The sequence below is a fragment of the Chlamydotis macqueenii genome, chromosome 11, assembly GCF_036417535.1.
Source record: "Chlamydotis macqueenii isolate bChlMac1 chromosome 11, bChlMac1.mat, whole genome shotgun sequence".
Lineage (NCBI taxonomy): Eukaryota > Metazoa > Chordata > Aves > Otidiformes > Otididae > Chlamydotis > Chlamydotis macqueenii.
The window spans coordinates 14,188,500-14,214,260 of record NC_141566.1 but is presented as its reverse complement, the minus strand read 5'-3'; the positions used below and the strand labels follow the sequence as shown (position 1 = coordinate 14,214,260).

The window sequence follows — 25,761 nt, the reverse complement described above, 5'->3', positions numbered from 1 at the left end:
CTGGGGTGACTAGCCTGTGTTCAATGTCTTCTTCTGAAGTGGGCTGAACTGACAAGCTGCCTTTTGGGTTTTTGTGGGTTTTTTGGTGGGGCGTTGGTGGTGGGTTTTTTTTGTTGTTGTTGTTTGTTTGTTAGGTTTTCTGGTTTTGGGGGGTTTTTTGGGGTGGCTTTTTTTTTTGAGGTACTCTTTATTCTAAACATAGTAACCACATCTGAATTATCATGAATGACTCCTTCCAGCTCAGGGAAACGGGGTGTGCAACTGTGCTCAGACTGGGTGTAAAGCTCTCAGTCCCAAGTGCTCCAAGTAGAGAGGAGGGGGGAGCAGGGGCTGTGCACTGTCTTCCTGTGCGAGGCAGGGGCTGCTCTGTGAGCTGGGGAGCCTGTTCAAAGCAGCAATGGTGCCTCTCCTCACAGGTTGGAACGACAAAGCTTTATTCAAAGGAAGTGTCTGTTTGTCTTGCCCAAGTCTGTAACGTTCTTATTTTTTATGTAGGCTTTTGTGTGTGTGAAGATGGCAATCTTACAGTGTCTCTAGCTGCTCTCTGCCGTAGGAAGCCAGAACTGGCATCTTTCTACCACATCAGCAAAGTAAGCGCTCTTGGAGCTCTGCCTCAGGAGAAGCAGAAGATTTTTCTAGAATACCTTCCAACTGAGAGTGCCCAGAGCTGTATGATAACAATTATCTTAAATGCTCAGTAAAAGCCTTGGATTTGCTAAGCCAGTGGATGTCATCTGGGCCCTGTAGCAAAAAGTGCATCTTCCTCAGAACTTACAGTCTTGGTACTGGCTGTTAATTGATGTAAAATTTGTAATTGATGTAAAATGTGATTCAAGTGTAGAAAAACTTGCTACATTAGTACCTTCAGTCCCCAGTGATGTGTCAATAGGCAAAACCACCTAGGATGCTTACCGCCCCTCCTCCAGCTAAAACAGCGTTGGCCTTATCTTGAAGATTGGTTTCTATGCTGTTTCTTCTTCCTGCTCATACTTCCTTCACTGAGATGGAGGAGTAGTTTCCATCTCGAGAGGAAGATGACAGAGAAGAAGGACAGACTGCCCTTCTGGGTAATTTTGGATGAAATGTATTCTTCCCTTAACCTTGCTGAGAGGCTGAGGGTGAAGCATGCGCTGTTCTGGCTGGTGTCAGTGAGTGTGGTAGCTGACACGTCAGGAGTGGTCTGCGTGGAGGTGTAACAAGTGGGCTAATCACTGTCTGAGTGTGATTTCTCATGGGGTTTAAAAGCATTGAGCAATAGTATTCCCAGTTCTTTATGGCTCAGTGTAACTAAGCAAACTGCTTCCTGCTTGGAGGCTGGGAAGTGAGTGCCAGTACAGCCAGTAAGTCCCTGTGACTTTACAGCAGGGTGATGGTACAACATAGTCTGGGTTGGGGGTTCTAAGGAAGCGTGTGAGATTTATGTTTAAGGCCGTTATCTTTCAAAAGTCTTGGTGCTGAGAATGAACTTGGCTGCTGCTGTATGAATAGTTGAGTAGTGTCCTTTGTAAAATAGGTGTGACGACATCATGTTGCTTTAAACCCAGGCTAGCTGTAGGGTTTCCTAGGCAGCTTTCTCTGTGCTTTAACAGTTCCTGCTGTAAAAGTGCATGGGCCATGCCGAAAGCTCCCCAGTGTTCCACTTCCCCTGTGCAGCCAGAGGACAGGTATGTCCCCCCAGCATGTTTGGAGAGCAGGAGCTAACCGCAGCACAGAGGAGAGGACTCTTCCCCACCCTGCTCCCCCACGTAGCACAGGTGACACGTAAATGAATTGCTAATGAGGGCAGAGTTGGGCCTTGCAGCCTGGCTGGCTGCCCTTGGCTCTGAACCACCAACTGCATAAACCCTGCAGCAGTGGCAGCCCTGGGAGGAAGTACAGGAGATGCCCTGCGTGGGTGAAGGGTGAACCGCCGGCCACACCTTGAGTAGAGCCCTACGCTGTTATCTGCCCTAATTGGCTTGGCTGTAATTACAGTTGGAAGCTAGGTGGAAGTGTCTCGTTTTAATTAAAATGAGAGATGGGTTCTAAAACAGTATCTGTTGACTTGTTTAACTTACCTCTGCTGAAAAGTCAGCACGCCTGGTAGTTTGATTTGCTGGTAAGCGCTTCAGTTCGGTGAGTCACTCGGAAACTGGAAGGAAGTGCATGTAGAGCTAGTCGCTGCGGGCAAGCTCTGCCAAGAGATGAGGTGGCCCTGTGCTCTGCACTCTCTGAAAGTGAAATAATGTGGCTTTTGGGTTTTTTTTAAGTAGTCACTTTTATCTCTGCCTGGTCAATACAGCTGCGAGGAGCAGAGAAGATGGACTTTTCAACTGTAAATCAGCAGCAGCGTTCAATTCAAAGGTCGTATCCTAGCTGTAGTAGTTTGCTGGCTCTGCTGAGGGCAGCATTGAGCTTACAATAGCTTGGCTGGCAGCGTTGGTACAGTTCAATTACAAGATCGTAGGGGATAAAATTTGCTGTTCTCTCTGGAAATAGTGTATTTAGTATGGAATCAACTTACTTGCCTCTGGTGCTCTCTTTCAAAACTGAGGTTCTCTTCAGGTCCCTCCAAAGTATCTGGAAAAATGATTGCAATAATTGATGTGGAAGAGTCTCTCATGTTACAGGAACCTGCAAAATATTCACCCATAGGCAGGTTTTGCTGTTTGTTTGGTTTGTAGTGTGTCCACGCTCCTTGATGTTCTGCTGATTCTATCTGAGTGTGCTGTGGCAGCTTTCTAACAGTGATTTACTTCCTCTAAATCATATCTGCAGTGATTAGGCTTGCGTGGGATCTGAGACTCCAAGAGGCTGCCAGTTACTGGGTGACCTCAATTGTTTTTGTCTTGGAAGAAAAATGGTAATTGTAGCACTTCCCTCCTGGGGGCATGATGTGGAAGGCTGTGTTAAAGACGGGGAGGTGCTTGGACTTACCTGGAATCAGCTGCACCAGCATTGTAGAAGAGTTTTGAAACTGGACTTCTTGCATCTAAATAAGTAAGTGGGCTAGAACCCAAAAAACAAAGTTAAAAATTTCTCAGATTTATGAAAAGTATTAGTATCTTTCATACATTTGATAGAATCATGGAATCATAGAATGGTTAGAGTTGGAAGGGACCTTCAAAGGTCATCTAGTCCAACCCCCCTGCAAGGAGGAGGGACATCTCCAACCAGATCAGGTTGCTCAGAGCCTCATCCAGCCTGGCCTTGAATGTTCTACAGTTCCAGTGTTCTACAACCCTCATTGTAAAAATTTTTTTCCTAATATCCAATCTAAATCTACCCCCCTCTATTTTAAAACCATTACCCCTCGTCCGATCACAACAGGCCCTACTGAACAGCCTCTCCCCATCTTTCCTGTAGGCCCCCTTGAGGTACTGGAAGACCGCTATCAGGTCTCCCCAGAGCCTTCTCTTCTCCAGGCTGAACAGCCCCAACTCTCTCAGCCTGTCCTCATAGGAGAGGTACTCCAGCCCTCTTATCATCTTCGTGGCCTCCTCTAGGCCTTCTCCAAGTGGTCCATGTCCTTCTTGTGTTGGGGGCTCCAGAACTGGACACAGTACTGCAGGTGGGGTCTCACCAGGGCAGAGTAGAGGGGGAGAATCCCCTCCCTCGACCTGCTGGCCACGCTCCTCTTGATGCAGCCCAGGATGCGGGTGGCCTTCTGGGCCACAAGAGCACATTGCCGGCTCATGTTGAGCTTCTCGACCACCAGCACTCCCAAGTCCTTCTCCTCAGGGCTGCTCTCAATCCATTCTCTGCCCAGCCTGTATTTGTGCCTGGGATTGCCATGACCCAGGTGCAGGACCTTGCACTTGGCCTGGTTGAACTTCATGAGGTTGGCACGGGCCCACCTCTCCAGCCTGTCAAGGTCCCTCTGGATGCCATCCCTCCCTTCCAGCGTGTCAACGGCACCACACAACTTGGTGTCATCAGCGAACTTGCTGAGGGTGCACTCTATCCCACTGTCCATGTCGCCGACAAAGATGTTGAACAGGGCCGGGCCCAACACAGACCCCTGAGGGACACCACTCATGACCGGTCTCCACTTGGACATCGAGCTGTTGACCACCACTCTCTGAGTGCGGCCATCCAGCCAACTCCTTATCCACCAAGTGCTCCGTCCATCAAACCCATGTCTCTCTAGTTTAGAGAGAAGGATGTCATGCGGGACAGTGTCAAAAGCTTTGCACAAGTCCAGGTAGATGATATCCGTTGCTCGTCCCTTGTCCACCGATGCTGTCACTCTGTCATAAAAGGCCACCAAATTGGTCAGGCACGATCTGCCCTTGGTGAAGCCATGTTGGCTGTCACCAACCACCTCCTTGCTCTCCATGTGCCTTAGCATGGTTTCCAGGAGAATATGCCACATCCATTTGTGATGCTATAATGTATGCGGTTCAGATTTAGACTTATGCTGCTTCTAAAAAGTATAATTGATAAGTGACTACAACTCAGTAAACCAAACAATCAACTTTCTGGCTCTTCAAGTTTTTTTTTGTTTTTTTTTTCCTTCTTTCATGCCTCTAGGCTGACTAGTTCATCCAGTTTTATGTCCTTAGAATATCTGCCTTGACATTAGATTTAAATTCTCTGCTCAGCCCAAAAAAGAGAAAATATATTTGCTGTTTGGAACATTCATTAAGGGTTCCTTTTGGGAACTGGCAGATAGGCTCATTAATCATCAGCTTGGGATTTGTCCTGCTGCTGTAATGGACCTTAGACCCTTTTTCTTAAAGGCAAATTAATAATGATCATGTAATCAGCAACAGCATGACTGCTATGGGAAAACAACAAGAAATAAACTGAATTTTCAGCAAAGCTGATCTGTGCTGGAAAAGAGAGAAGGCTGCTCACAGAGCATGGCTGAAGTGCTGGAGCAAGCTGCAGTTATGTGGAGGTGATGGAGAACTTTCAAAGACAACATCAGAGAACCTCTGCTGGGGTGTGTGTGGTGTGTGTAGTTCCTGCCTCTCTATGTTGGGCTGTCACGTGTGATCTCCTGAAGTCCCTTGCAGCCCCATGTCTCTGCGACCACAGTCACGTTACTGATCCTGGCCTTGGTTTCCATTCATTGTTCCAGGAATTAGCTCAAACTTGCCAGATTCCCTGTGTCTAACCTCAGTGATGCATATGTGTTTTTTAATAGCTTAGAAGATTTTAGCTTCGGGGCCTGTCCAATGTCAGACTGTGGTTAGAAGCACTTTGGAGGCCAGCTGTGAGTGGTTCCTTTCATTTTAGCTATCTGAGCTGTTTCTCTATTAGTTGTCAGCACAGTATCTCAGGCCATCCAAATTCTTTCATCCTGGGGCCCGAATTAATAATTTAGAAAGGTTTTATGGATGTACTCCTGAAACCTTGGGCCAGTCATGATGTAGGAATGTTTCCTGTTCTTTGAAACATGTCTGCCTTGTAGCTACCACCATCTACCAGAAGGCCCTGGAAGAGGAACCATGAGATGGGGATTACCTTTGATCACTACAAAAGTACCAAGCTCCCAGCTTCAGATGGATGCTGCTCTGTTGTCGTCCACTGCATACATGTTAACAAAACCCAGGATCAAAATCCATATGGTGAGATGGGTCTGCTCCATTGGCCTGGAGGCACCTGGAGAACATGTGCATTTCTTAGCCTAGATGTAATCAAGGCTTACTCAACCAGAGCTAGTTGTCTTGACCCAAGAGGGAAACCGTGGCTGTCATGAAAATAAGCAATGTAGTTCCTTAGAACTCCATCCATTCCACCAGGATTTAGTCTCTTGGCCCAGCATTGCAGACTTAATTTGGCAGCTTCCTCAGACTGAGCCGTTGGCCATAAGGATCCTTCCTGATGATGCTCGGTAAAAGTTTTCACCATCCTGGCCTTTAATTCCCTTCTGAAGAGTCACTGCTGCTTCTAGCCTTGTAACTCTTTGTTGCCAGAGCTGTGTGGGCAGAAGAGCAGACACTGCCCACCTGGCATTGAGATTTCTGCGGTGTGGTACATGGGGTCTATGATTTTTTTCCTTGGTGTACAACCTAGGAAAGATCTGCATGTGACTCATGGAGATCCTTAGGGAGGGGGTTGATTGGTTTGACTTCCTGACAGTGCTCATGAGGAAAGAGCCTGGGCATCCAGAGACCTCGTCGCAGGACTGCTGAGTTACAGGTAAGCTCACGATACCTTCAGCTTGTTAATGTGGGGATGTGCAAGCAGACCAGGAACAGTGCATGCCTGAAACAAATTAAGGACAGTGTGTACAAGTCCTGTACTTTGTACTACTGCATAGGTACAGTGAGGTGCATCTCCCTAGCTAGAAATGACTGAATGCTGAGAGATGCCCGAGTCTTTGGAGGCATTAGTGCTCCTTTGACTGTAAGGAGTCAAATGTTCACCAGGCTTTCTTTTTTCTTTATAAATTACTTTCTTGTGTCTTTGAAGTGATCTGTTTGAATTAAATATCACAGAATGCTTTTTATATAGCTGTGCCAACAACAGAGCGCAACTGGCATCTTAAAAATGAGATCATGTGCTCTGGATAATACCAGAGTTGGGCTATTAGTTAGTTTCTTTATAGCTCGTGGTATCATTTGCATCTGCTTACAGCAAGCTGCCTTCTTCGATACCTGGTAATAGTTTTTACATAGCATATAAAATCTGAAAAAGGAAGAAATGTCAACGATCTACATCGGTGCATGCTAGGTTGTGTTCCTGCCGTGCTGAATTGTTCATCCCTGCCAAGTGCGGGGCCTCCTGCGTTCGTCGTTGGGCACAACCACCACGAGAGGGGGCTTGGAAGCAAAGAGCTGGCTCCTCCTGGCCAAAGTCCTCAGAGTGGGGCTGTGCCCTGACCCTGGAAACCGAACACAGCTCTGCACAGGTTGAAAACAGAAAAGAAATTGAAATAAATTTACATTTTAGGACTTTGGCAGCGTGGTGTGAGTACATCTTAATAGGACTTCAAATCAAGTTTTACACTTCCAGTTAATTTGGCTATCGGGTGTCTGGAATTGCACTCAGATTTGGAGTCTTTTGTGCATGATCAAGGTGATTTGTGATTTCCCACTCTGTTATTACAGGTAGGTAAAAAGAGCCATTTACTTCAGCTGCTGAAGCTGAAATAAAAATATAATCACAAGAATAAGATTTACTGTGACTACTTCCTTGAGCATCAGAAACAGTTAATTAAAAAAAAAAAAAAAAGCCGGGCGAGTCAGGTAATTGACTTTTAATTTGGCTTAGTGCTTAAACTCAGCTGAACCTATTTCACAGAATCATCAAATCATAGAATAGTTTAGGTCGGAAAAGGCCTTTAAGATCACCGAGTCCAACCATAAACGTGGCACTGCCAAGTCCACCCCTAAACCATCTCCCTAAGCACCACATCCACGTATCTTTAAATACCTGCAGGGATGGTGACTCCACCGCCCCCCTGGGCAGCCTGTTCCAATGCTTGAAAACCCTTTTGGTGAAGAAATTTTTCCTAATATCCAATCTAAACTTCCCCTGGCACAACTTGAAGACATTTCCTTTCATCCTATAACTTGTTACTTGGGAGAAGACACCGACACCCACCTCCCTACAACCTCCTTTCAATTACAGCTGTAGAGAGTGATAAGATCTCCTCTCAGCCTCCTCTTCTCCAGACTAAACAATCCCGGCACGCCCAGCCGCTCCTCACAGGACTTGTGCTCCAAACCCTTCACCAGCCTGGTTGCTCTTTGGACGCGCTCCAGCACCTCAGTGTCTTTCCTGTAGTGAGGGGCCCAAAACTGAACACAGCATTCCAAGTGCAACCTCACCAGTGCCGAGTACAGCGGGACAATCACTTCCATAGTCCTGCTGGCCGCACTGTTTCTGACACAAATATTTCTTTTATTGTTATTACCTCTGGGTCCAGCAGCTGAAACAGCACCACGGTTCTCACCACATTAGGGTCGCACCCTGCTCCCTGATGCGTGCCTGCAAGTTGCACTGAACCTGGGTCTGCTGGTTTTGCTGGGATGCCTGCCTTCAGGAGAGCTGCCTGCACAGCAGCCGAACCGCTCCCAAAAGCTCTGTCCCTGTTTATCTTGTAATCCTTACCAGCTGAACAGCGATGCAAATACTTTGTCCAGCTAGCGTGTAATCGTGTCATCACCTGCACTGGAACCACCCAGTGTGAGACTGTCAGATGATGCAATTCTTTAAACTTGACTTAATTTCCAGTCTAACACTAGAGATGTTTGCCTTTGCTCCTTCTGCCCGTGTTCACACACAGAAGCTCTCCCCTCCTGTCGATCCCATCCCGTTTTGCAGACAAGTTATTAATGGTGAGGAACACCACGGTGTCTGTGGAGCTGCTTTCAGTGAATAACATTTGTGATGTTGCATTGCCGTAAGTACAGCGCTCAGTGGGAATGTTACTGACATGAGGAGGCACCATGGTAGGATGTTCTTGGATAGGACTGGGGAAACAGGAGAGGAAAACACTGCTGCATCATGTCACCTTCTGGTATCAAAACAAAACGCTGGTCAGAGAAGTCTTGTCCTGTAGTTGGAAGCTAAAGGGCAAAACCCACAAAACACAAAATAAAAAAAAATGCAGTGATTTCCTTTTTCCCAGCAATCACGAGTAATAATTTTCAGCACAGTGATGTCAGACTATCAGCTGATGTTTGGCAAACAAAATTTGATGGCAATGGAAATGTATCATTGTTTATTATATTCAATAAATAGAAGGGTTCTGAGGCAGAAGTTTTTAGAAGGGCGGGACATGGCAAGTCAACTGTAATGGCTGAGATGGGCTCAAGATGTAATGTGACTTGTGAAGTCAACGAAAAGTGATAGTCATTGTTAAAGGTCTGAAGGCAGGACCAGGCGTGCCTGGACCGTCCCTAACAGATGTGTGTCTGAGTCACCCCTGGCTTTTCCGGCCTGCTGCAGTATTTCTCCTCCCTCACCATTTAAGGGTCTTTCCTACATCTTCCCTGCAATTTCCAGCAAGTCCTTTGTTTTCCCCATAGCTTGGGAACACAGCTGATCTATCCTCCTGGAATGGCCCTGTATGTATCAGGAGACTGTCGTTGTTCCCTCTTTCTTCTTTTTTAAAGCTGAACAAACTCAGTTCTTTCAGGCTTAGTTTTTTGAAAATACTTTTGTTTGAGTATATTTCATTCCTTTTGGTGTGGCAGCAGGAAAGCTGCAGGTACTCTGTTCTGGAAAGAGGTTTCCCTGTTTTGCAGTGTTGGTGCCATGCCTTGGGCTGATTAACCAGCTGATGATATCCCTCTTGGGTGCTGAGTGCTGTTCAGAAGAATGTTGGCCGGGCCTGAGCCTGCTCCCAGCCATGGCGCGCAAGTGGCCGTGTTACTCACGGGCCCTGTGGTTGGGACGGTCATGGCTGGGTGAACAGTGAATGTGGATGTTCTCCCGGCAGCTCCAGCTGAGGAAGAGGAGGTCTGATGTAAACATACGAAAGGCCACCAGAGGCCAAAGTCCACCCAGGTGTGTCCCTGTCTCCAGCAGCTGCCAACAGCAAATATTTTGAGTGTGGAAAACAGAGTGAGTGCTTCTCCTTCTGAGCAATGAGCTGGATGAAGGTTCTTGCCTTTTGGACTATGGTGTTTAAAATCCCCTGGCACATCTCTGTTCCGTGGCTTTATCTATCCATCTGCTTTTCCTTTCCTCTGAACTGAATTTGAAGATGACAAAGCACGCGGTACAGCAGTGTGCAGAGCCACGGCCACAGTGGTGGAGGAGGAGTGTGTTAGGTCTCTTCTCTACCAGAGTTTGCTGTCTCAGAGCCTGCACCTCCCTCAGGATTGACTCAGGGAGGGACTGGGGAGGTCTGGGGTGTTTCCTCAACTTGATTCTCCATCAGACATCCTGCAGGCTGGCCCTGCTTCCAGGGCTAACGGAGGAACAAACCCTAAAGGCCAGTATGAAAGTTCACCTTGGAAAAGGGGCAACGGGGTTTGGGAGGAAGTTTTTTTTCTTGCTCTGCTTCGTCCATCCTGACAAACACCAGGGTATTTGAGAGGCTGAAGATCCTGATTCAGTGCAATACCATCCAGCCTAATACAGGGTCAGATACTCGGGGGACTGAAGTCCTCCCTGAGAGCTGGTGCAATGCAGGATGGTGGTGGCAAGGTCCAGAATACTTAAAAACAAGGGTCGAGCTGGCTGGGCAAAGAGCCCTGAAGCAGTACTTGCACCAACATGCCGCTGCTCAGACCTTGCTACTGCTCTGGGTTCCCTCCCTGCCTTTTGGTAAGACTGCGCTTGCCCTTCACTTTTTCTGCACTTTCCCACATCATTTTCACATTATTCCCTGCTCCTGCAGATAAGGAGGGCAGATGTGCCTGGCTGGAGGTCGACTCAGGCTGGGAGCCAGGATTGCTCCTCCTGGGGTGCTGGTGCTGCTCCGGCTGGCCCCAAGGTCACCTCCAGAAGAAGGAGATGGGTGGGGGTAAAATAAGTCTCTTAGAGAGGGGATCTCCCCTGCTCTCAGCAACAATCTCTGTGTCCCAAGTGGAACTTGCTTGTCCCACATCTCTTTTGTTCTTTACCCTCCTACCCAAAAAAGTCCCCATTTACCTTCTTTGCCTCTGCTGACTCCATGCTGTCTGCATCAACGGCTCTATAGGGCGGCTAGAGGCCCTGATAAACCCAACGCAATCCCCTTCCTTCATGCCACGGTAGTGAGATAAACCCTTCTCTTCCACCCACAAACCTGGCCAGTTGGTGTTCAGCTTCTGATATCATCCATGGAGCCCAGGTTCATTGCCCCTTGCACGCTGAGAAAGCCTGTAGCAGGGAGGCTTTTCTTCTTCTGGGGTTTGGGGGCTCCTGTGCACCCCTGTGCATCCTTCCTGCCACTCCAGTGCTCCTGCTGTGCTCCCAGTGCCACCGTGGCAGAGCTGTGCCTGTGACCTGTGAGCCTCTCGCAGGATTGCAGCGCTCCTTCTTCCTTGCCCATCAGTATTTGATGGCAAAACCACTTAAAACTGCAGAGGGAAAGCGCACTTAGCCCCCCTCCCCAGATTATTTTTCTGTGACACCGCCGTTCTCCTGTGACACAAAGAGCTCAGACCCCGGGCCAAGGGCAGCACTGGAAATTTGGTCGTCGTACACAAGTGCCTGCGCACTCGGCAGAGCCAGCCCCTCCTGCCTGCTGGCAGATGAGCTCAGCTGCTTTGTGGAGCGGATTCACATAGCAAAACAGATTTACTTTAACTTCTATGCTTCTTTTCTTTTTGTCCTGGTTAGTAGAAGACTAGAAAGTTTTTCTGTAGCTAAAAGCTCTCTGCATTTTTCCTCTCTGCACCCCAGATGACAGCTATGTGTGTGCCCTGACAGACTCTGTCCTGACATCCCCAGCAATATTTGGAAAGTGTAAGAGGGACCACAGCAAATGGGCTGGAGTGACTTACAGTGGATGTTTCAGTGGAAACCAGAAAAGAAGCAATGGGCAAAATCTCCGCAGCACTTAATGTGGCTTTTTCAGTTTGCAAGGGTGCGTTTCCCTCATTCTGGCACCACAGACTCCCGATTCCTGCAGCAGCAGTAACGATCCCCTGTGACCTGCCTTTTGGCATTGCTTCTGCAAGTGGGGAGCTCCTGCCCACACGCTGCCTTCATCCAAATGCTCGGTGAGGAAAGGCTCTGCCGGACAAGAGAGGTCAGGCGGCTCATTGTGTCCCCGCGGTAGCTGGGGCAGAGAAGCAGCGCAAGGGTAGGCCCCAGGCACCCATCACACTGCAGGGAGCCTGCACCCGGGAGCCTGGGCTGAGCCCTGGGGGCTTTCGAGGGGGGGCAGCTGACACTGGTGCTCAGGGTATGAGGTGGTTCCTCGCTGGTCCCGTGTTAGCTGCCCTTCTGGGATGTGGCAGCACAGCCACGTGTGTGGGGACGTGGGCTTTTCTGGGGTGAAATGGGGACCAGGTTGTCTCAAAAGCTCGTGAGACTTCACTGAGCTGCCAAACCAGAGTGCGAGCCAGGATTAGCAGCAGGTCCTCCTCTGCCTCCTCGGGAAGGACTCCCACCTGGTTTCAGGTTTGGATGGAAACATTTCCCAGTCTCCAGTGAAACACATCAGCCTGTCTGCCCAGTCGGCACACACCTGCTCGGTGGACAGGACCTTACCTGCCCGCCTCACGGAGCTGGCACAGCTGGTGTTTTTGTGCACTTTAACTAGTCCGGAGAAAAGGCGACACTTGCTGTTTGGAGACTTCGGCAGGAGAGCCGCTCAGGTCTCCTTCCCCGACCCGCCGTACAGAGCGTGGGCTTGCTTTGCCATCGTTTTGCTCACCACCAGCTGTAAACGCTCGGTGTTTGTCTCAGCCCCATTAGTGCCACTCTTGCAGAGCCACTGCACAGCCTTTCCGCTGTAAATACACCCAGAATTCACAGGGGGGACATACCCTTTAATGCAGTGGTGATATTTAAACCAGGGGAGGTATCAGTATTTTTTTCCCCCACTTGTTTTTCAGGCATTCAGTTCTTTTGCTCCAGCCTCCGCTCCACATCTGTGACTGCAGCAGTCTCCATCCAGCTCAGAGGGAAATTATGTGTGCAAGAGGAGTTGGGGCTCCCTTCCCGGCACACGGCTCACATCGCTAGGACTCCCGTGCTCACCGCACGCTCAGCCACATGCTCGAGGATGCTGCACCTGAAAGTCCAGTTTCTGGATGACTCCCAGAAGATCTTTGTAGTTGATGTAAGTAGGTATCATATTCTTATTGGAGTTTTTTTGTGGTAATTATTGAAGTCATTGCTGCCCTGAAGGATTTCATGGTGTCTGATAGCTTCTGGTTTTCAGCTTAAAAAAAAATAAATTCCCAAACAAAAAACAAAGCAAAAAACCCTGCAATCCAAAAGAAGGGGTTATAGCACTGATTGCTAAGTGTCATTTGTCATTAATACACTCCCGCTCTCCCCTGTTATTGGCATTATTTATAAAGAAGGAGAGAAGGGAGAATGGCTTTTACTTACCTGGTGTCATCTTTTGGAAATCAGCTAATATGAAGTGACAAGTATAAAATTCTTCTCTCATTTGTCTGGCTGCCAGTGTAAGCATTCAACAAGGAAGAAAAATCTGGGAACAGAATAAAAATAGCATGTTTAACCAAATTACCCCTGTTGAGAAACATCTGCATGCATCTCTTCCTGGGCATTCAGTTGAAAAAGAAAACTGTGTGATCTTTTGAATAGCTGAGGAAAAACCCTCATTGTATCTTATTCCTTTATGACAGTGTCCCACAACACACTGTCATTAACGATTCACATTTAATATGTGCTGGCTCTGAAATAGGTTTTAAATGTTAAGGATTAATATATTTGGTCTTAGATTTATATATATATGTGTATATAGATAACTGAAACTAGATATGTCTCAACTATGTGTTAGAAAAACATCTCTTTACAAGTGTGATTGAGCTTTTACTATTGGTTAGGATTTGATAATTACAGTAGCTAATTGAATTAGCTAATTCAAGTAGATCTGTTCTAGCACTTACCTACATCTCCGATGGGACCAGAGTGTTTAATATAAAACTATTTTTTTTCTAGTTCTGGTATATTTCTTTCTTAGACTATCCTGCCCTCTGGTTTTGTACCGTAGCCTAAGAACTGCTTGCTCTCTGATGCACCGTTCTGTTTCTTTGCAATAGCATTTTGCACAAAAGAGGATTGTAAAGCAATTCCATCCATTGGCGCGGTATGGAAATTGTTTGATTTAGTTTAATTCGTGTATTCTAGACCTAGAGTCAGCTTAAAAATGAGACTAGTCATTTCAAAATGCCTTTTATTTTTTTTTTCATATTGATTAGATCAGGGCATAGTGAGAGACAATTTAAAAGATGCTGCCGGTACAATGTTGCTGCATTTTTTTCCATCTCTGCTTTCTTATTTGCCCAAAACACTTACAGCACTATAGCTCTGCATGACATGTTATCGCAGCAAATATCTTCCATTAGAGGAACTCCTGGTCATTTCCTTTTTTAGCATGGAATGGTACTGGAAACTCCTTTCAGGCATTTTATGCATTTGACGCTGTATGGGTACGATAAATGAGCGGTTGAATTAGTGACTCTTCCATTATGAAAGGACCGCTTTGGGCTAAGTTTTGAGCAGATGTTTCAAGCAACTCTTCGTAAGCTCCTCCTCACTTTGGAAAGCTCTTTTGAATGTGCGATACTTGACTATAATGGGAGGGAAAAATCAAAAAGAGAGAAAATACAGCAGGCCTGATTCCCCTTCCGCCTCGCGCTTGGCGTGTGCATCTGTGCCTGCCCCACGTGTGTACCGCAGCGGCCAGCACGTGCGGTGAGGTCTGATTTCCAGTCTGGCTCTGCACAGGACTGAGTTCATCTCCCGGTGCTGGGTGCTGGCCCAGGAAGGCTTCTGGCTCCATCTACACCCGTGCCAACAGCCAGGCCCTGGCACCCTCTCCACGGCTGCTAAGCTCCCAGGATTTCCTTCGGGTGGACACTGGAGGTGGCTCCTGGGATGGCACTGACAAGCCAGGCCTGAGCTCCCAGGCAGGGGCCTGGCACATATCTGAACATCCCCTCTTGTGTCTTCCCTGCTGAATACCCCTCTGCCCAGCCATGGGGCAGATGGACTTTTGCTGGGATGCTGTCAGCCATGCCAGCGGGCCCTGGGCCTTGCACTGGGAGGGCACTGGGATCCCCTGCCCCTGTGCCCAGCTGCAGGCACAGTCACAGGTTGGCCTTTGATGGGTTTCTTGCAATAAGAGGAGATATTGCAAAGACACCTCCCTTCTTCCTTCCACCCATGGATACCTAGAGCTGTGACCTAGCATGTGCTCTCACTGATAAATCACTCTTCTCTCTGGAAAGGATTTAAACAAAGCAATCCCAAGCCTGGACAGCCTCAGGAGCCTTCCCAGAGCAACACAGAAAGGATGAACCATTTTGCAGCCTGGGCAGACAAAGCCTGGGCATCTCTGCTAGTGGCATTTGCTACAGGGCAAGATTCAGTGGAGAGGAAAAAAAAGGAAGAAAAGGCAAACCCAATAAGCTCAGAAAAACTAATTGCTGGGGCTAAGTGAAGGACAAAGTTTCCCATGGTCTCATGTCCGTTATGATGGGTAAAGGTGGGAATTCCTTGACAGTAGGTGGGCAGAGCTGGCTGCACGCAAGCTGATCCAGCCAGGGCACAGGGAGAATTGGAGCTGGTGGCTTTTGGTGCATGGCATTGCATGCCAGCTGCGACCATGCAGAAGACACCAGCATGCCTGGATGGGAGGCATCTCCCAAGGTGGTGGGGAAAGATCACAGCAAATACCAGGGCGCAGCCTCTTCTTTCCACTGTCTTCTCCACAGAGGTTTCTACCTGTGGGTGCTAACCTGGCCCTGCAGTGTCATCAAAGGCACATTTAGGGTCAGATGTGGGGCAACCAGCCCCACTCATCACACACAGCACAACCGTACCCCAGCACTCGCAGCAGCACGGGTTGGGGCCTCAGTACCCCACAAACCCAGGACGAGACACCTGCAAGCAGCACACTATGAGAGGAAAGGCTTGGCTTTTCAGCAGGGCCGTGTCCCCAGCGCGCAGGTTTTCCTGGGGACAGGGACATGCCTGGCTTGGAGAAGAGCGAGTCGCTCCCAGCAGACACGTGGTGGGTAATAACCCAGTAAGAAATGTGTGTCTTGCCTGGCTGCCTGACAAAGGCCAAGGCCTTTCATGCTAGAAAATTCTAGCTTGGAAATAAACATTTAGAATTGTTTTAATTACCCTTGTGATCTAGTAATTTTGAGGCAAACCAGGAGTGCTGCAGAGCGAATGCTGTTATTACACTATCACTTTTCAGCAGCCTTTCAGCACGGAGCCAGCAATTTCATCCCAGGAGAAGCCGTGAAAGGTGGTTATTAGCGTGCATCACTGCCAGCAGCCAGGGTCCCTCCCGTCCCTGCTGGGAGCAGCTGCTGCCTTCACCCAAAATGCCGTAATTTAGCAGCTGTCTGACCCATCTTCTCTGCTCCAACCTGCTTTGGCACCAGCCCACACTCATTTTTTGGTCTGCTTTTCAGGAGCTGATTAAGGAGTAGCAGGGTTTTTTTTGGGGGTGGGTCACTGCCAGGTTAATTTCTGGTGCTTTCTGGAGCATTTTCCAAAATCGAGGGCCTCCAGGGTTGTTCTCCAGCCGTGTCACACAACATGGCAAAAAGTCAAGCGAAACACCCTCCAAGAGTTTCTGTTTGCTGGGAATAACTACAGCCTGGCCTCCCTTAGTCAATATTGCTAAAGCACATGGGTTACCCAGGGCCCAAGGTGCAGGATCTCCACAGGGTCCTGTTCATGTTAATCACCATGAGCCATCACAGCAGCTTGGCCCTGGCTCTTCGGTCGCCGCCTGTTGGGGCACACGGGCTGGCTGCACAGGTTTGGGGCCTGCTCCCGTTTGTTCTTAATGGAGCACGTTTGCAACAGCTGTCCCTGGTTCAGGTGGATGCTCGCCCCAGGGATCGCTCACTGGTTTGCCAGGGCTAGAGCTGCCCAGATAGTGCTGGCTGCAAAAGGTGAGCCACAAGCAAGATTTCTTTTCTCTTCCTTTCCTTCCTGGTTTATGTTCCCTAATAAAGGGGGGAAACCATGAGAAGGAATCTGATTTCCAAGAGCAGAGTTAAATGGCACACAGCATGCAGCTATCCTGTCCCACATGCTGAAGCCAACAGCATTTATTGAGTAAGGTTCTGCTGTAGCATGATCAGGAAAAATCCCACAGCTCTGCTCGGGCTGAGGGCAGGGAGATAAAACAACTTCTCCATCTCACTGACATCCCATCACCACTGCTCTCAGTGTTGCCTAACCCTCTGCTTCTGTGGTGTGTTTGTTTGCTAGCAAAAATCCTGCGGAAAAGGGCTGTTCAGCCTCACCTGCAGCCACCTCAACCTTGTGGAGAAGGAGTACTTCGGGCTGGAGTTTCGCAGCCAGGCTGGGAACCACGTGAGTGCGGGTGCCACGCTCTGCCGCATCCTCGCAGCAACCGCCTGCACGGCTGGGGGCTTGCTAGCACCTCCCTGAGATGTGGGTGGAAGATTTCAACAGAAAGGTTTGCCACGCTGCCAAAACCCCTTTGAAAATGGGAGCTACAAGGGGAGTCACAAGCCGGTTGGCAAAGCCCATGGGGTTTATCTGTAGCCACCCGTGCCCAGCCGGACAGCTTGCCGCAGCAGAAGAGCTGGCCAACATTTCCGTGTTGCATTCTAGCATGATGCTGCTGTTTGTATTCCCTCTGCCTCCTGCGCTGTCTGTTCACCCAGCTCTTCATTGTCTTATTTCAGGTCTGGCTGGAACCACTGAAACCTATAACAAAGCAAGTCAAAAGTAAGTATTTCAAGAATAAAATTCTAAGTCACTGCCAGTGACAGAGTAGCACAGGCACGTTCATCCAGCCTTTATTGTTGGGGGATGGGGCCCTGGTTTCCAGCATTTACCCGAGCTTGTTTTATAGCACAAGGCTGGGTAGGATTGTTTCCAAAGACACCACAGTCCGTCTAAAAGCCTGTAGAGTTAATGCGTGCCTTGCAGGCTCTGCCGTGCCCCTCCAGCCCCCAGCCCACCCCGTGCTGCTGCTCAGAGATGCCGTGGAGTCTGACCTGAATTCAGGCTCAGCGTCCCCTGCCGTGGCCACGACCAGTGCTCACACAATGCCCCTTCCAGCCTGTTTCCACCCCTGCAATGAACCAGATGATATTTTCCCAAAATACATGATGACTAAGGAGGTGGTCGAGAGCACAACCCCAGTATTTGCCCCGGGGAGGCTGCAGGACAGGGTTTGCATGAATTTCCTTGTAAGAGGAAAGCCTGATAAAGGGGAAAGCCTCCCCTTTTTGAGTACACCAGGAAAGGGATTATTTCTGGCACGAATTTCTTTTCCATGTCCCTCCTGGCCTGCTCTTGCAGGACCCTGTCCCTCCGGCTGCCCCTGAGCCTTCCCACTGTGTCCTGGGACAGTTGGTGCCTACAAAATTGCCTCACTCCCTCCATGCTCTCTGCCTCGGGCTTGGCCACTTGCTCTCCCTCATCCCACAAAAAAGCTTTGCCCAAACAGCCTCCAGCAGATCTACTGCATCCCCAGTGCTTGGAGGGCTGGATTTAACACACAGCCCCACTGATGGCCACACTCCAGACAAGCATGTGTGGCACCACTCCACGGAAATCTGGCAGGGACCTTTGCCATGTAAAGAATTGCTGGGACGTTTTTTTCTTTAGCATTATTTCGAAACCCAACTACCTGTTCACTTCCATTGATAACACCAGGGGCCTGGGCAGGTGGTGTGGGGCAGGCTGGAGTCCCTGATATTCAGGGCTTTCAGCTCTGATTTTCAAGAGCCCAGAGTAATTTACTCTGTAAGGATGTGTGAAGAGAGTTGTAAATGTTTTCCATAGACATGTAAAAGAAAACTTATGAAGATGTTGTGTTTTAAGATCCTAAGGAGGTTCTTTTCAAATTTATGGTGAAATTTTTCCCAGTGGACCCTGGCCATCTGAGAGAAGAGCTGACCAGGTACAGTACTTGTTCTATTACTTTCTTACCACACCTATAATTTTGCAATTGTGAATCATGCACTTAACTACTTATCTTCATCTACCCGAACCTGTCTGTTAGCAGTGGTTATTTTAAGCATTGAAATAATGCTGTGCTTTAAAAAACAAAAGCCAAGAGAGTATTTTTTCTTGATCCCATTTTTAAACAAAATCCACTTGAAGGATCAGCAGTCTTAAGAGGCTGCGATTTGTTTACTGTCAAATGCTTTTGCAGTTGGGCACCCAGTCCTTTGCTTACTTTGCTCAGTCTAGCTCCTGCCTCAAGCTGTGTTCTGAAAGAAGAATCTTAATTTTATTTTTAAAAATGACATTGTCAGCTCTTCTGTTTTAGAGAAAGCATTGTGAATAGGAACTAAGAATAAAACTAAGATGGTGCTTCTGAAGAACATTAGCCCAGAGAGATGCAAATGCCCTCCAAAGCGTAAAGGAATGTTAACTCTGAAACCTACTAATGGACATTTCAATGGCAGGGCATAGTGGTCATGGTGGTGCCCAGCTGCAGCCTTCGGTGGGGGCTGTGTGCTCTTCCCCTGACCCTGTGGACCTGCAGCCTTTGGGTTGAAACATTGGTGAATGCAGCGAGAGTTGTGGGGTCAGCCAGCCCTCCTGCAGCAGAGCCCTCGGGGCTCAGCCTGGCACCTGGCTCTGTGCTCAGCCTGCCCCCTCTCTGAGGACGTGCTCCTGTCCCCTCCCCAGGTACCTCTTCACCCTCCAGATCAAGAAGGACCTGGCCCTGGGGCGGCTGCCCTGCAGCGACAAGAGCGCAGCGCTGCTCGTCTCCCACCTACTGCAGTGTAAGGGCAGGCGAGTGCTTGTGGGCCCATGCCCCTTCCCTGGGGAGGGGGACAACCGACCTTCGCTTCACCTGTGCAGCCAGGCTTTCCCCCTGCAGCGACCCCTCACAGCCTAACCCAGGCTCTCCCTGTGTCCCCCGCAGCCGAGCTGGGTGACTTCCATGAGGAGACAGACCAGCAGCACCTGGCGACCCACAGGTATCTGCCCAACCAGGAGTACCTGGACAACAAGATCATGCACTACCACCGGAGACACAGGTAAGGGCTGCTCCACACCATGGCCGCCTACCCAAAGCACCCGATGGGCACGTGCCAAGGGGGCTGTCTCCCTCAGCAGCAGCAGGATGTGTGCGATGCCAGTACACACTCATAATGGCTTTTTTTTTTTGGCCCATTTCAGCGGCTCCCTTCTCACTCCTGTCGCTTTCCTGTGCATTTATGTCTCCAGCGGGAAGACGCCGGCCGAGTCGGACGTTCAGCTGCTGGATGTGGCCAGGAAGCTGGAGATGTACGGGATTCGCCCGCACCCTGCCAGCGACGGCGAGGGGACGCAGATCAACCTGGCTGTGACGCACATGGGGGTGCTGGTCCTGCGGGTGAGCCCTGGGCTCGAGGTGCGCTGCCAGCACCAGGGCGGCCTTTCCCCAGGGACATCACCTCTTGTTGCGGTGGGGGACCCTTCTCCTCCCTGTGTACTCCAGACCCTCCCAAATCCAGCAAGAGGCAGCACACCCTGTGAGCCCTTAGGCACAGAGGTGAAGATCCAGGATACTGCTGTTGGGTTGAGCCCCACAGCCCCCATCAGAGCTGGCTGCGTGCCACTGTGCCTGCCCCGGCTCTGTTGGCCCTTGGCATGGCAAGCGCGGCCGTGTAAGCACCACAGGTTACATGGCTGCCTCACATGTGTTCACCGTGTAATCTTCCAGCAAAAATAGCCACCTCACGTCTGTGCAATTACATAACACTGTAATCACAGCATAGCTGCAGAATAAATACAGACTTCCTTGCAGCCGGCGTGAAGCAGCGCCTGCCTCCCACACCGGCTAATTTCAACCTGGGAACATCTTGCCAGAGCAGGGGGAAAAAAAAAAAAACCTAACTGTGGGTCTGCTGTTCATAATTAGCGCTGCTAGACCTGGTTATTTATTCAGAGCCATAAACACCCCTCACTCATAGTTAGAGCATCTGTGAGCTCATTAAAATCTGGGCTCTCCCGGAAAGCTGAGAGGGTCTCTGTGCCACAGCATGGAGTAATGCAATTTTACCTGGTCCTGCTGTGACACCAGCGTTGTGCGGCTGCATCTAAATTGATGTGTAATGATAATGAGGGGTAAGGTACGCTTGCAGCCTGCTTAAGCTGGGTCTAAAGGCAAAGGAGTGAGCTTGAGCTCTGCTACACTTCCCACTAATAGAGAAGAAGGTCTGGCATCTTTTGGGGGGCTGATTCTGTGTTAACGCATGTGATGTTCAAGCTGGGACTGATGGGACTCCCTGCCTTGACCTCTGTGGGGGTTCATCTTGGGATCCTGGAGTTTTACAAACGGCTTCAGTAGGCAGAGTTAAGCCCTGAACCTCAATTCCCACTTTTGGGACCAATTTGTGGTCAACCACCAAATCCTGGCACCCCTTCCCCAGACCTCAGCAGCACTGAGAGCCATCTCAGGGTCTTGTGTAGTGGCCTACAAGCTCAGGTCTTGACCCATTCTATTTCTGCAATCCTCCCTTGTCCCAGCCTGCTGTAACTGCTGTGTCTGTCCTTGCAGGGCAATACAAAGATCAACACATTCAACTGGTCCAAAATTCGTAAACTGAGCTTCAAGAGGAAGCATTTTCTCATCAAGCTCCATGCAAACCTCTATGTAAGTACCATGCTGTGGGCAGCTGCCAGGCTCAGGAGCAGGCAGCTGTGGACAGAGGATCAGCCATGCAAAGTCCCTGATTTTGAATAAAATCCATTTCTGCTGCTCATGGATGAGCACAGTGTGTGCCACCCCCGTATTCCCAGAGGCCAGAGCCACCGGCAGCCCAGTGAGATCCTTTGAGGGGGTCAGGAGGGCAAACGGCAGAGCCCGGCCCCCGCACCCCTGACACGAGCTCGCTTGTCTTTGGTCATGCAGGCACTGTGCAAGGACACGCTGGAGTTCACCATGGTGAGCCGGGACACCTGCAAGGCTTTCTGGAAGATGTGCGTGGAGTACCATGCCTTCTTCAGGCTGTCTGAAGAGCCCAAGTCAAAGCCCAAAGCCCTTCTGTGTAGCAAGGGCTCCAGTTTCCGCTACAGGTAAAATCCCAGGGGAAAACCAAACAGATGAGGCCAGGAAGGGCGTGGGGGTAGCTCAGAGCCTCCCGTTTATGTGGGACCTGGCTGGATGCCAGGCAATGATGCCCAACAGCTACTTTTCCTGGAGAGACGGCTGCCTCGGTCCTGCTGCATCTCCTTGCCTCCCCTGGCATGCGAGGATGCCAAGGGCTGGGGCTGATGGTGCTGCTCTCACCTCTTCCCCCTTGCTGCAGTGGGAGGACGCAGCGGCAGCTGCTGGAGCATGGGAGGAAGGCGAAGATGAAGAGCCTGCCCTTCGAGAGGTACAGGGGGCATGGAGGGGGGCAGTGCCTGGGTAAGGGGGCAGTGGGCACTCTCCTGCCACACACCCACCCATGCTCTTGGCTTTGCAGGAAGCACTATGCATCCCACTATGATGAGAGGCAGTGCCGCTCCTCCCCGGACCTCCTGACGGACGTCTCCAAGCAGGTATTTCCCCTTGGCATCAGTGAGAGGTAGCGCCGGGGCTGGCAGGGGTCTTGGCATTGTGGCCCCAGCTGAAGGAGCTCAGCTGGAGGCCAAGCCAGACCCTGGGCTTTGTGGGCTCACAGCCGGCTCTGCTTGCCCTGCTTTGCCCCTGTGCCTGGCTGGGGAGTCTGGGCACCCACCCACCCTCTGCTCTTGCGCAGGTGGAGGAGCTGCGCCTGGCCTACGGCAGCCGGAGCTCCTACCATGCCAATGGGGTGCACACCTCCGAGCCCACACTGGACAGTCAGCGCCGGAACTCCGCCGTGGAGGTGACGTTCGCTGCTGAGCTGGAGCGCTCCAAGCCTGAAGCATCCCCAGCCTTCCTGCCCCACTCCAAAAGCTCATCTGCCTTCCCCCTGCTCTATGCTGAGCTGGAGCTGGAGCGAGCATGGGAGCCCACCGACCTCTTCAGTGCCAGGAACCCCTTGACTTCCTTTCGGCCCCACCACCACTTCACCGGGAACAGTAAAAGCACCTCGGTGGGCAACATGCGGGAGGTGAGCGCCCGGCAGCTGGTGTACACAGACGTGCCGTGCCCCCCGTCCATGACTGCCCTGGCCCCACAGGTTCTCTTCTACCTGGACAGGCCTCCGCAGCCCCCGTGCCAAGCACCGGCACCCAGCGAGGACACAGCCGGGGGATGCAGCCCTGTGGCTGCAAAACCACCCAGGCGGAGCCCCAGCGGGACCCAAGCCAGGGAGTTTCACTGCGAGGCAGCAGGCACAAGCATGGCACCGGTGGGGGAGAGCAGATCGCTGGCTCGCTCCTTCGATTACGGCCTTCAGGAGCAGCCTCCCAAGCGGTCTTGGAGCCAGTCAGACATGAAAACCATCCGTTTCCCCTATGGCTCTGAGTTCAGGCCCCTGGGGCCGTGCCCTGCTCTGAGCAGCCGGAAAGCAGGCGTCTTCTGGCACGTGCCGGCCCAGCAAGGGCTGGCGTCAGGGCCGCGACGCTCTGCCGAGCGCTACGTGGGCAGCAGCACCGAGTCCAGCGACTCTGACTCCGACCTCCTGGCCGCCGACTACTGCTCCCTGTACGGCCGGGTGCTGCGGTCACCCATGGCCCGGGTGCGGCTGTCCTCCGGCAGCCTCCAGCTGGATGAAGAGGATGAGGAGGTGTCCTTTGCCACTGGTGCTGCTGAAGAGAGGACTTCGAGGGGGGCCTCCAGGTATTTCACCTAGGTGCCTGACACTGGCCAGAGGGAGCAGAGGTGGCCAGCACTGACCTGGGGCTGCAGAAGGGTGACACTCGTGCTTGCAGGGCTCCTTATTGCTTGTGAAACATTGTAATGGGCTTGTGTTGTGTGAGTGCTCTTAGCTATAGAGGATGTGTTAATGGACAAAAGGGGAGCACTCAGAAGCAGTACTCAACCCCTGCACCATGCTTGGAAGCTGGTGCATCTCTGCCACCACAGGTGGGCGTCCTGCTCCAGCCCAAGGAGCCAGGGCTCTCCTGAAGCCCTGCAAAGTCCTTGCTTCCTCCCCAACTGGGCAGCTGCTGGCTATGCTTGGGGCTCATGAGGATTCCGTCACCCAGAGCCTTCATCATGGGGGAGGGAGAAAAAAGAAGAGAGATATCTCATGGAAGAGTTTAAACACCTGTTTTTCACAGCTGCAGGGAAGCACACTGATGGGAAGGGTATTTGAGGTCCAGTGGGTTCAAGGTTGCATGCATGGGATGCTCCCTGCGATGCTTGGAGCCACAGAGGAAGCAAACTGCTCTGTCTTATCGCTGACTGGTTTAGAGCATTATCTCTGAGATGAGAAACATCTCAGCAGTGCTTGTAAATCATTTAGCAGCATCCCATGGTGAGCTCTGGGAAGTGGGTTAATGAATGATACTGTATAGGTCCGCTGCTCCGCTTTTCTTAGGCCCATTAGCTGTCATTTTCTGCTGTCATTTTCCAGCAACAGCTCCACAGCCCCAGCACCTCAGTGCCCTGCTTAAATTTGGAGGAGTGAGGTACATAAGGTGCAGGGTGGGAGGCCTTTGCTCCCCCAAATCAGGCCTCAGTTAAGCAACACAGGGTAAAAGATCTGTGGAGGGGACAGGAAAGAAACAGGCAGCTGGTGCTCACCCTTGGCATCAGGAAGTCTGCTGTAACCATGGTGTTTTGAAACGTGCGCTTTTGCTACATGAGTGCGATGCTATTTCTACCAGAGCTGTTTCTGGCTATAAAGAGCGAGCAGGAGATTGGACTTCTCACCATCCCCACGGTGGCAGGAGGGGGATTCCTGATTTATTCATTCCCTGGAAGGGAAAGGTATAAAGATGTTTCTTAGAAGTATTTTTATCACAAAAACTTACTATTACCCTAAACCTACACAAAATCTACTCAGAAAACTGGAGAATGATGGCACCTCTGTACTATTTTAAGGGAGAATCTTGCTACTTTTCGTCAAGAAGAACTCTGTAAGATTCTGTAGGATGTGACTGTAAGGAGATGGACACCCCAGTAAATCCACAGTTGAGAAACCACTGCAACCTGCTAGAATGGATTTCAGAAACAAGGAAGCTAGGGCAAAGACAGAAAATAGGTTAAAATGTAAAAAGAACTGGGCTTATGAATACTGCTCACCCTACGCATCTCTGTCCTTTGTTTTAGAAGCTGAACAATAAAAACCAGTTGTTCACACCAGAGTTTTGGGTTACTCCTTCTGCCGTGTCTAATCTGTGCTTTCAGCCCCACAGGCACCCCAGCCCCCATTCCCAGGCACCTCCCAGCTCCCAAGCAGCCCTGGAGCTATGTTCTATTGAAAAAAAAAGGATAAACTTTGTGGTTATAGAGAACTGCTTCTTCCCTTTCACAAAGCTCTGCAGCTTGGAAAGAGAAACCACCACCACTCAATGCAGCATTTAAGTACGGCAGTCTATATGCATGACTTCATAGAGGGGGGAAAAAAGCAGCAAAAACTTGAAATTCAAGAAAGAGTTTCAAATAGACTCAGAGAATTTCCCTTAAAGAGCTACACCTTAAGCACACAGGCAGACCTACAATTGCTGTTAGCTCCTGAAAGCAGGTGGAGACACAGGTCAAGGCTGGCCCAGGTCAGCTGTACCTGGAGCATGTCCCAGAACAGACACACAGTCCCACTGAGCGGGAGCAGTGTACAGCCACACTGCCCAAATCTCCAGGAGCTGCCAGCTTGGGCATTCAGGACTATGCTGGGAAAACAGGATTGAGAGAGAGAAACAAGGACTTGGGAACTATTTTTGGATTTTTTCCATTGACTAGAGACCACTGGGGCACAGCATGTGCACTGTGCCTTTGCACATCCTATACGACGGTCAACAATAGCAGAGGAACAAAGCAACTCATGAGTAAGTGACAGAAATTTAACATCTTCAAGCTAAGCTCATTGAATAAGCTAGCTTTCTTGGGACTGACTAAAATAAAGGAACAATCGCAGTAAGCAGTGGCTCACATGTCAAGAAATAACTGAAATAACCCTTGAGTAAGTCCTTCCCCACAGCCTCTGCTCAGCTCTACTCACCCAAAAGAGGTAAGAACATCTATTTACGCGATTGTGTTTCACTGGGGAAGAAAAGGAGGATAGAGAGGACATGGAATGATTTGGTCTGCTGACAGTGAAAGACAGACAGCAGTACCTGTAAAGTGTAAACTTTTATAGCTCTTACACAAGCAAGAATTATTAA

General features: G+C 50.1%; 1 protein-coding gene across 1 annotated transcript; it reads left to right on the top strand.

The window, feature by feature from the left end:
• The first annotated feature begins 12,604 nt into the window (after positions 1-12,604).
• On the top strand, positions 12,605-24,090 carry FRMD7 (FERM domain containing 7). Its single transcript, XM_086756460.1, has 12 exons — positions 12,605-12,661; positions 16,813-16,917; positions 17,256-17,298; positions 18,403-18,481; positions 19,219-19,316; positions 19,460-19,574; positions 19,765-19,912; positions 21,080-21,175; positions 21,434-21,597; positions 21,831-21,899; positions 21,990-22,065; positions 22,266-24,090. Exons 1-12 carry the CDS (start codon positions 12,605-12,607, stop codon positions 23,283-23,285), a joined length of 2,070 nt encoding a protein of 689 aa, XP_086612586.1. The 3' UTR covers positions 23,286-24,090.
• The last annotated feature ends 1,671 nt before the right edge of the window (positions 24,091-25,761 follow it).